Below are 12,355 nucleotides of genomic sequence, written 5' to 3' on the forward strand. Positions count from 1 at the left end.
GGATGTTTTCCCTATATGCAGAGGTAAGTTTTGATGTGCTGGTAAAGGGTGGAAAATGTGTGGTCAAGGGTTGTTGCACTGCTAGCTAAACCATCTATGAGGTACTGCAGAAACACTTTGAAGGCATGCAAAATAAGACGTGGATAAGGTGGTATATTTTCTTGTTGTGTAATGTTCTGGTTTTGGCTATGGTGATGTTTGTTATGGGTTATGGTTTGGCCATAACAAGATTGAGTGAAGGTCAAATGCCTGCTAGCTGTGATGAGTATAATCCATTATTTTCAACATGTGTGTCTTATTTGGCTAATCCAGACTTTGGGATTCCAAGTCCAAGGTGTTGTGCTGGAGCTGCTCAGGTGTTTGGAAAAGCCAACAATCCTGCAGCTATTAAAAAACTTTGTACTTGTCTGGTTGCCACTATGCCTAAATTGTCGTTTAAACCTGAGAAATTGACTCAACTCCCAACAGCCTGCAAGATTAAACTTTCATTCCCTATTGATAAGTGCATAAAAGCTTGAACTTATTCAACTGCTCATACCATACATTCACACTTCAACGGTTAAGTTTGATTCATGTAAAACAAATAAATATTATCAAAGGAGGTATCAACTCTTTGCAATTACTATTATTATTAGTCTACAACTTTTTATTTATTTATTTATTTATGCATTTTGTGTGGATTAATTGTGTGATTAATTAAATTAAATAAAGTATTTTGGATGTTTTCACTTACATATAAAATCACATTTGAGGTAAAGATTAATAAGTTGGTACATAGAAGCTAACCAACGAAAGTAAGAGATGTGAATACTTTCAAAAACATATAACCTCAAACAAATCATAATCATATCTTGCAAAATATAAATATTAGTTGTGTGGCTATTTAATAAAACTAATCATATCTTGCAAAAAGGTAAATTAGAATTATAAAATAAATAAATAAATATTTATGTTTGGTGATGAAGGTGAAGTAAGTCAACACTATAAAAAAATTATTAAATAAAAACTAATTTTAGATACTAAAATAATTAGTTATTATATTGATTAAATTAAAGATTATCTTATAAATTGTAAAATTATTATTATTTAAAATAGATTCTATTAATAATAAAAATTTATAAAACAATTTTTAAATTAATATTTAACCATTAGTTACTAACTATTTTATATTTTAAATTAGTATCTATTAGTGTTCTAAAGTCTAATTTTAAATTTTAATTACTAAAACCTTAATAATTAATTTAAACAACAATTTATAAATCATTTTGTTCTTTTAGTACTTTATGTTGTAGGAAAATTGTGTGTCCTCTAACACTTGTTATATAATTTATGGCAAACTGAGTTGGTAAAACATAAGTAAATCTAATCCATCTTTTAATTTGTTGTACGAAGTAATAATAAGATGAATAATTATGAAAACAAAATGAGAAGAGTTAAAGAAAATAAAAGCCATTCTTAAATATGGTCTAATTAAGTGATAGAAAAATATGAATGTTCCGGTCCTAATAGTATTATATAGTTATGGAGTCGAGTTCAATGTTTATTATATATTTTTTAATTTATTAAAATGTTTTTTAAGGACAAAACTGTGACATAATTTTGAATTACAAAGCGAATAATATTTTAGATGAGTGATTAATCCTAACCATACTATCTCAATATACTTGAGGTTGAAATAGTAAATGTAAATTACTTAAAAAAAAGAAAAAGTCTGATGATAAAATATTTTGAAATTTTCCTTTAACAATTAGACTGATGAAAGCAATTTGTTAAAATGTTGGTACTTTTGTTAGATCTGTAAACTAAATAAATTGTATTAATTTACCACAAAAATTCATAGATAATCACAAATTATCTACAAAATTAGGGATGACAAAGCCGCGCGGGCCGGCCTGCGGCCCGCTAGTTAAAAACGCGGGGCGGGTTGACCTTTTCAACCCGCTAACCTGCATTAGCCCGCGGTCCGCGCGGGCCAGCAGCAGGGCGGGGCGGGCTGACCCGCTAACCCACAAGAAAAAAAAATTGTCATTGTTTTAATGTGTGCAAATGATGAGGAAGATTATAATTATGAAAAAATGGATGAAAGTTCTTCTGAGGCGGCATCTAATGTTATTGAAATGGAAGAATGTCAATAATGTTTATGTTTAATGTTTTTGAATTAATGTTTATGTTTAATGTTTTGGAATTAGGTATTTTTAATGTTTTGGAAGTGGAAGAATAGTGATATTTGATATTTATCTTAATGTTTAGTTTTTTTTTGACTATGTTTGAAAAGGAAGAAAAAAAAATAGGTTTGATAGCAACAAATATATAGGTTTAATTTGACAATTTTTTAAGAACAAAATGTAAAAAACAAATATTTAATTTAGAAAAAAAAAGAACGCGGGCTGGCCCGCAAACTCGCAGACCATCTCTTATGCAGGGCGGGCCAACCCAGCTCGCATTTTTGCGGACCAAGCGCGGGGCGGGTCAATGCCGGGCGGGCTGACCCGCTTTGCCACCCCTATACAAAATGTTTTACAGATTTTTATTCATAAACACTATAATTTCATGATTATTATTATTAAATCCTTATTATAATTAAATTATACTGTAAGAAATTCTATAAATAAATAAAAAATATATATATTTAACCACCACCACACACACTAGATAAACTTAGTGGTTATATTACAATTATTATTTTCTTATTATAATTTTTATTATTACTATGATTATTATCATTAATTTATTATTAATAATTATAATAATAATAATAATATATTATTATTAAATTATTATTATCAATAATAATATAATAATTATAAATATTAATATTATTATTAATTTATAAAAATTATATTATTTAATAATATTAATTATTATTAAAATTAATTATTACTATTAATATTAGTATTATAAAAATTCTTACTTTTTATTTTATCAGCAAAGAATAAATAAATTAAAAGAACTTTAGAGGTGTTCCAACCCTTATATAGTGCCTATCTTGAAAGATGGCTAAAAAAGGGGCAAAAAGCTAAAGCTAGTGAAACAACTCCTGGACAAAAATCACAACCTAAGCACCTTACATATCCCCATGAAGGCAGCGGACCTACAAAATCATGCAGATTACACGAATAAAAAGATAATGGCACGCTTAGAAGACCATCTTTCATCCACCTATTAACTTTCAGCTGCTTGGCAAAAGCCCCACATTCTAGTCTACAACTTTCATCACAATTATCCCAAAAATTAGTAACCCTGTTAGATTAGAGGACTTTAGACCAATATCATTAGTTGGTATTTTTTACAAAATCATAGAAAAAAATTCTAGGTAGAAGACTGCAGAAAATCATGCATAAAATCACTGATCATAAACAATCGACTTTCATTGAAGGAAGGGATATCCTTGATAGCATAATTGTGGCAAATGAAGTTATAGAGGAGGTAAGAAAGAAGAAGAGTAAGTGTATCATTGTTAAGACTGACTTTGAGAAAGCCTACAACTCTATGGACTAGAATTTTCTATTTTATATGTTACAGAGGATGGGGTTTGGAAACACGTGGATTAAATGGAGTAGGATCTTCTTAGAATCGTCATCTATATCCATACTTGTCAATGAAAGCCCTTATGAACAATTCCAATCTACAAAGGATCTAAGGTAGGGTTACCCTTTAACACCATCTCTATTTCTTATAGTGGTTGAAGGCTTGGCTGGAGTCATGAGAGTGACCCAAGAAAAAGGACTTTATGATGGGATTAAAGTGGGTTTGGATCAGGTTGAGGTTAATATGTTATAGTTTGATGATGATACTATCTTTTTCTGTGAGGATAATGTGAAAAACATGACAACAATTAAATGTACTCTAAGATGTTTCGAACTTGTGTAAGGGTTGAAGGTGAACTTTAGAAAAAGTAAAATCGCAGGTATAGGTGCATAACATACTTAAATTCTAAGATACTCTGCGATTTTAAATTGTAATCAAATGGAAGTTTCTTTTAAATATTTAGGGGTTCCTGTCGGAGATAATTATAGGAAAAAAGTGTTTTGGAATGACATGATATCAAAAATTAAAAGTAAGCTTTCTAGTTGGAAAGGAAAACATTTATCTTTTGCTGGAAGAGTTACTTTGATAAAAACTGTCATTTCAGTTGTCCCTTTATATTACTTATTTGTATTCAAAATGCATATACGGTTGGGAAATTAATCACAAGATTACAAAGAAATTTTTTATGGGGACGAGGAAGTGATAAAAGGAAGATAGTCTGGATCAAGTGGGACTTCCTATGTCAATTCAAATCGGAAGGAGGACTAGAAATTAAGGATGTAAATCTGTTTAATATGGCTCTTCTTGGGAAATGGAAATGGAGACTTGGTTGTGAAAAATCAGGACTTTGAAAACAGGTATTTGAATCTAAATATGGTTCTTGGAGAGGATTGGATGATAGTGTTGTGCCAAATACTGAATCTTGGTGGTGGAGAGATATCAAGAAGGTGTGTGGAGGAAACTCAAATTCTTGGTTGGATAGCCATAGAAGATGAAAGGTCGGTGTAGGGAGTAATATTTTGTTTTGGACAGATTATTGGATAGGGAATGATACTTTGAAAAATAGATATCCCAAAATTTTCTCAATCTCAGTGCTTAAAGATGGTTCTATAGATAAATATGGGGTATGACATGAAAACCAGTGGGTATGGCAAATAGAAGGGAGAATAGACTAGTTTTTTATGGGAAACTGAAATTATAAATGAATTTATGGATGAATTGAAAACTATTAAAATAGATGCTTGTAGAAATGATGAGTGGATGTGGGTTAAATTCTTTTACTGTTAACTCTGCTTATAAAATTCTTTGCCACCAAAATATTTTGCAGCCACATTCATTCTTTGCGTTTAATTTTGATTCTTTTTGGAGCCTAAAAAGTCTTCCATCAGCACATTACTTTGCCTGGCGTGTTTTAATTGGTAAAATTGCAACATATGATAATTTAATACATAGATGAACTTAGGTTGGAGGGGGGATGTGTGCCATGTGTGGGTCTGAGCTTGAAACAGTAAATCATCTCTTTTTCACATGTAAAGTGGCTTCTAAAGCATGGTATATGTCTGATGCTTAGGTTGGTAGAGCTTTTGTATATTGTGATAATGTTATTCAACATTTCGAACAAATAGGTTTTACGGGTCTAAACTACTTGGGAAATTGCGTTTGGAAATGTATGTGGATTTCCATTATTTGGGGAATTTGGAACCATAGGAATAAGATAATTTTCAATAATGCAGTGGTGGATCCTGTTGAAATTTTTGCTTTGGCTCAAGTAAAGGCGTGGGCATGGGTAAGTTATAAATTTCCAAAGTCAAATTTCTCTTATTCTGATTGGTGTATTAATGTATATGAATGTTAAAAATCACTACATTGATGATTAACGCCCTTTAACTGTTTTGGGCTGGATACTTGATTTACATTGATGATATTCCTATTTATTAAATTTTTATTGCTGATTAAAAAAAAGTCCACTTGAAATATCCAAAAATCCAAACAAAGTTGAAACATAACTAAAGATCCTTAATTCAAAAGTCAAGTGAACTTTTAATGTAATTTGTTGTTCAAAAAAACTACAAACATGATCCTAATAGTCTGCATAATCATTATCGTCTTGTTGTTGCCTGGGTGGTTCCTTTTGCCTTGGTGGTTCTTGTGGCGACAGTACTTGTTGACATTGTTGTTCAATGGAACTTCGTGCTTCGGGAGGAAGGAAAGGAAGAATGATACTTGCCAATGATGTCACATGCCCGGTGAGTTTATCATTATGTTCCTTATAATTTCGGGCTTCTTCCTTTAACAACAAAACGCTTGGTGAATCCTTAGAGGAATTCGAAGGTTGATTATAGGTGAGAGTATTACCACGTTTAAATTTACGAGTCAGGTCTCCAACCTTGTATTCGACCTTTCTTCTTGCCACCTGCTGCAAGAAGCCAACTTTCAATTATAATTTTGTCTTCCTCTGCAAAATCTATGGGGGATGACAATGTTTAGGATTAGTATGCCTATAAAGTTGTTAAAAGTGATACTTTCCTAAAAGAAAGGTTTACAAAGCGCGAAAAAAAATTAAAGAGGGACATAATAAAAGTTTGTTTTGGGTTTAGGTTTAAAAACATCCTAAACTTGTCAGGGGTTTAAAAAACTCATGTAAAAACCCTCTTAAAACTAAATATTTAGAGAGGTTATTAGAACCTCCGGTGACAAAACCCTATTAAAACTAAATATCTTTTAGTGTAGTTTAGTGGGGGAAACTGCAATTCCAAATAAATGTAAAAAAAGTTTCATTAAAATTATTTTTTTCTTATAATGATATATTCACTTAAGCACACATAATTATCTCCAAAACATCCATAAAGAGAAAACTCTTGGAATATTTTAGGTTTTTTTTATCAGCAATGAATTAATAAAATAAAATGGGACACTTAAGGGGTGTCCCAACCCTTATACATAAACCACTCCTAACTTAAGCAATCAACATAGCAAAACAGAGTTAAAAGATAAAGCACTTAACATAACACAACTTAAACTATTTGGGAGTCCCACAAGATACTTGAGCTGCATAAAACCTGCAAAAAGACAAGCTGCTGGTAGTAACAAACTGTTGGACTGCCTCTAGATAGGTGAGAAATAAGACCTCCCTCCCTTCCCTTTATATGAAGCTATTGCCAGTTGCAGTAGAAGGACACAGACGATTCTGATGAAGAGGAGTACAACTACTAGACGTCTTCAATTCCTAAGGGTATAAATCCTCTAAACACAAAGAGTGATCTCACAAACCATGAATCCTCACAACCGTTTTTACAAGAAAACGAGCACCAATGCATACTGGGAAGTGCTCACAAATGAGCCAACACATTTTATCAACAACCCAACACAACCTGGACGTTCAAATTGAGCATATAGCGTTTCCATAGGTTGAGGAGAGGATCAGTGCTGCTCTGAATACTCAAATCCTACAAACAGCCTGCATATAAGCACACACAACAAAGGCCAACTAGATCACATCTGCATCGTGTCACCCTTCGCAGCGCCAAGACCGTATACCAGCACAATGGTATCAGCTCCAACATTTCCTCTGTTCAACTGTTATCCCCTTAGATACTTACAACACAAGAAACACCACTACTCCAGCACCCAAATCCATTAGACCATCCTTAAGACATCATGTCCTAACCAACCCACACAACAGAAGTTTAGCTACAAATCATCCCTAGACCATATGACAACCACCCCAGAAGAAGCCAGATAAACCAGCAACCCAACCCATACCGCAACTACACGAGCAACCCCACACCATCCCAATCAACATCAAAAGAAAGCGCATACCAGGAGTCCTGACCACCCAAAGCAACAGCTGTTGGCACGACAACTGCTGTAGGACCGGGCAACTAGCACAAGAATTTGGGCATAGGGAACCAATTACAATAGACTAGGTATCATATGCAACCATACCAACCCCAACCCCTACTGCATTTCCGATCGCCAAAATTCCTGAAAACCTCATCAAGGAAAACAAGGTTGCATCCTCAATAGAGACATGGATGTAGTAAAACACAGTACCTTCGTAGATAAAAGGACCACCCAAGGACCTAAAGCTTTTCTTGAACCACCTAGCTCTATACAACTTTGTTGTCAATAGTTACTTTAGCACTCCCCACCTTCCTCCTCTTTAGTGGTTTAGTTCCTTCTGGTCCCCCTTACTTATAACTCTTGATACAAGACATTGGATTCAAGATCCAATCCACGAAGGAGTAATTAAACCTTGTACCTTATGTCCATAACCACGATTTAAGTTGGGCTTTTTGGAACACCTCTTATGTGTCTACTACTCCTTGCTTAAACACAACCGAGTTTCTATGCTCCCAGATACACCTTACAATAGCTGCCTATATACCTTTCCATACCATGTTTCGAAACATCGATTCCCATTTAAATTTGTCATGCATCCAGCTTAAGGTCCATCGCCATACTGACCCTTCTCACACACCTACCTCTTCCACCTTTTGTCCCTGGTTAGACGATAAGGAATGTAGTATGGGGAATAAAGTTTTGAGATTATTGTTCCCAACCCACACATCCTCCCAAAATTTTGCTTTGTCACCACGACCTAGTTTCCATCCAATTTCTGCTTGGAAACATCCATCTCCTCCTCCCTCCCTACACACTTTATCAAGGTCCCTCCACCACCATGATTTCATTTTCAGAGGCGTTTACATTACCTCACTTTCTATTCCATATTTTAACTCGAATAAATCCTTCCATCTCCCTTTCTCGTCCGAGGACCAACGCCATCTCCATTTGGCCAATAAAGCATAATTAAAGTTACGAATGTCTGTGAGTCCCAACCCTCCCTCCTCTTTTAATTTGCATAGGTTTTCCCAGCTTACCCATGAGATCGGCTTCTTCTCCTTCCCCCACCCCCACAAAAACCTCCTTTGGATACTAGTGATACTCTTACAGACCAAGTTCGCTGCTCTGAACAGAGACAAGTAATACAAAGGTACTGCAGCGAGGACAAAATTTATAACACAGATTCTCCCTGCCATGGATAAAAACCTCCCTTTCCACACACTGAGCTTAGCTTTCAGCTTTGTTTAAAACCGGCTCCCATAACTTTTTCTTCATTGGGTTGCCTCCCACCTCAAGCCCCATATATTTGAACGGTACCTCCATCTGAGCACAATTCAAGGTCTCTGTGTAACAAAGGAGATTATTTCTATGAACATTGATGCTTGTTAACTTTGACTTATGAAAAATAATCTTCAAGCCTGAAGCTAGCTCGAAGCCCCTAAGGATAGCCTTTAGGGTCACCACATTGCAACCCTTTAGCTACTACACGAAAGAGGAATGGAGCAAGCGAGTCTCCCTTCCTCAGCCCTCTTTTAGGTTTGAATTCTCCGTCGGGCTTCCATTAACTAGGACTGAGATAGTAGCACTTTCCATACAACCTCGGATCCATCTAATCCACTTACTGTGGAAACCCAACTTATGTAGCATATTATAGAGGAACTCCCATCGTACCAAATCGTAAGCTTTTTCAAAATCCACCCTCAGACATAACCCGCTTCTCCCGCCCCTTCTAAGATCCTCCACCACTTCATTAGCCATAAACACACTGTCTAGAATCCCTCTATCCTTCAAGAAAGCCGATTGACATTCATCAATAATCATGGGGAGAACCTTTTTTATCCTTCAAGCCAACACCGTGGATATATATTTGTAGATGGCGCCTACTAAGGATATGGGTTTGTATTGATCTAGGTGAACATGATTCCTTACTTTAGGTACTAATGCTATGAATGACGCATTGCACCCCTTTGGTATACAACTTGTTTTATGAAAAAGAGCCATCACTGTCGTGAACTCTTCCTTCAAAAACTCCCAACTCTTCTTTAGGAAATTGAAATTGAATCCGTCGGGTCTGGGACTTTTTGAACCTTCACATTGCCACACCGCATCCCTTATTTGCTCCTCAGAGAACCCTTTTAACATACTCAAGTTATCAGATATAGATAGAGACTTGAATTCAACCGCATCAAGTCTTACACCTAGGTCTTTTGTTGCTTCAAATCTGTTCTGAAACAACTTTTTCGCTTCAGTACGAATTGTGCTAGGTTCCTCACTCCACAAGCCCTCAACCACAACTCTCTTTACTTCATTTCTAATTCTTCTCTATCTCAAGGAAGAGTGGAAGAATTTTGTACAAGGGTACTCATTTCTGAACCAGCTTACTCTGGCCTTTTGGCGGATGAGGGATTCAAGCTTTATATTAGTTTCCTTCAGCCGACTTACTAGTTCAACCCTTTTTAACCTTTCGCTTTCCAATAAGACACCATTGCAGTCTTGGCTATCTAGGTCCTCAATTTCCTACAAGATCCTCTTATTAATAGTCTCGATATTGCCGAAGACATTCCTGTTCCAGACTTTTAAGTCACTTTGCAAGTGTTTCAACTTTTTTTGACTTTCATGAACCCGCTCCCCTGAACTGAATATGAGGACCATCTACCCTTCACCATCTCCATAAAACCTTTCTCTGACAACCAAGCGTCGATGGTTCTAAAAGGTTTAGGACCCCAATCCTTATCCATGGACTTTACAACCAGCGCACAGTGGTTAGAAACCTCTCTATTTTGCACGTATTACATTGGCCATATTTGCATCCATTCTGCACAAACAAGCACTTTGTCTAGCCTGCTCTTAGCCGACCCATTAGAGTTGAACCAGGTAAATTTCTTACCAACATAAGGAAGCTCGAGCAGAAAGTTGGCGTCGATGAAACAATTGAAATCTCTTATTTCACTTGACTGGTTGTCCCTTGCCCTTACACCTTTCCTTTCACTTTGGCTTCTTACAGCATTAAAATCACCGTAGAAGCACCAAATCAGAACTTGGGTCCCTCTATGTGTCTATTAATTACCACTTTAAGCAGTTATTCTACAATGTAAAGTTCATTAACTTACATACCTTTAAGTGCACATAATTTGTTGCTCATACATGAACCTTTGACCAAAATACTTTAAAACTGTAAGTTTGATATACTCTCGATTAAAATGTCCTTCACCTTACTTAAAAAGACATATATGACGCTTAAACATGCTCCAGATATCATATTCTTTGCTTTAAGTGATGTACCAAAATATTGGTTGACACTACCTTTTGGATCGACTAAAGCAAAAATTATATTCAAGCAACATTTTTTTTTAACTTTTGTTGTTATGATCGTTGTTGCTGCTATAAATGGTTGTCAATGATTTTATTTAATACATTTTATTACAACTTTTATAACATATGTATTAGTAACTAACTAATTGCATTAGAAATATTCATAACTAACTCACTTTTATAATAACTTTATGACAATGTTTTTTAGACAACTTATTTTTGTTATAAAATAAAATTGCACTACAATATAATCATGAAATAGGGACCATTTTAAAGATAAAAAAAAATGATTTCTAAATTAGTTTCTATTAATGTTAAATGGTTTCTAAATTAGTATCTAATTAGCAACCAAGATTTTTGCTACCAAATTTAGAATCTAAATAATTGGTAGTTAAAACCTTGGTAGCTAATTAAATATTACGAAAAAGTACATTTAGCTGCAAAAAAAAAAAGTGACGGTAACACTGGGGACACTAAATAGTGTCAGCTAAGCCTTCACGATTAAAAAAAATTAAATAAAGTGTGGGAAAGCGTGGGTTATACCCACGCAAATTTTATAAAAAAAGTAATAATAATAAATTTTTAAATTTTTGAAAGATTGACCCACGCTATGCCTAATTAAAATTTTGAAGGTGTACTTAAAATTTTGAAGGCTAAGCGCACGGTATGCTTACTTAAAATTTTGAAGGTGTACTTAAAATTTTGAAGGCTAAACACATGCTGTGCCTACTTAAAATTTTGAAAGTGTACTTAAAATTTTGAAGGCTAAGCTCATGCTATGTCTACTTAAACTTCACACTTTTGAAGGTTAAGTCCACGCTATGCCTCGAGATTTATTCTTTGAAAGTGTTGACGTAATTCCACTACCATACCCAGTGGGTTCATATCTGTCGCCACAATCTCTTTCGGCACTGAATGAGTCATGAAAATTATGGGGGCCCTTGTATGTTCCACCCGCAGCTTCATTCTTGATAAGTGAAGAATGCCCCTGTGTGAAGGCGCTGAGTCAACAACCTCATTGAGAAACGATTTCTTCTCCTGAGAAGGACCTTGAAAGTTGGTGTTGCCAAACCCTTCGATCCATCTATTGAGATCAGTAGAAGCTGAAGCTGAAGGCGGTTGCTTGCTGTTGTTATCATCTGCAGAAAAAACAACAGAGATAGCCTCTTGAGCAGTGTCTCTCACAGCCTTGTTGAGTGCATCGCCAGCCTTGTTGAGTGCCTCGCCTTTCAGAGAATCCAATTGACCCTTGTACTGTAACAATTGACGAATTGCCACTGATGTATCTGCATTTCCCTTATAAACTCTACACCACATTTTCCAACTGCATACTTGATCAATCTCAAAGCCTGTGAAATGCAAACAACCACAATGATCGGAATCTGAGAGCTCCTTCACGATGTGTTTAAGGATGAATTCTGAGAGCTCCTTGACGATGCTAGGGTGCAAAGAGCGTAGGAGCTCGCAGATTTCATCAAGTTTGTAGACAAGTGTGACTTTCTCTTCATCTGAGGTAGCGAAATCGATCAAGCACCACCTCTAGTACGATTCCACCGCTCTTCGACTCAATTCCATTCTCTTCTCCTTCACAGATTCTGTTTATTTATATTTACTGCAACGCAATTCGCAACTTCACTCACAGTAAGTAAAAAACCTTGCAATTTGAATGATG

General features: G+C 35.2%; 1 protein-coding gene across 1 annotated transcript; it reads left to right on the forward strand.

The window, feature by feature from the left end:
- Positions 1 to 188: 188 nt before the first annotated feature.
- On the forward strand, positions 189 to 518 carry LOC137833369 (non-specific lipid-transfer protein D, cotyledon-specific isoform). The gene has a single exon (XM_068641719.2). It carries the CDS (start codon positions 189 to 191, stop codon positions 516 to 518), a length of 330 nt encoding a protein of 109 aa, XP_068497820.2.
- Positions 519 to 12,355: the final 11,837 nt, after the last annotated feature.

The sequence above is a fragment of the Phaseolus vulgaris genome, chromosome 6 (assembly GCF_051622355.1).
Source record: "Phaseolus vulgaris cultivar YP4 chromosome 6, ASM5162235v1, whole genome shotgun sequence".
Taxonomy (NCBI): Eukaryota; Viridiplantae; Streptophyta; class Magnoliopsida; order Fabales; family Fabaceae; genus Phaseolus; species Phaseolus vulgaris.

Excerpts from the sequence above, each read along its gene's own strand:
- LOC137833369 (XM_068641719.2), top strand. The coding sequence starts at position 189 with ATGGTGATGTTTGTTATGGGTTATGGTTTGGCCATAACAAGATTGAGT.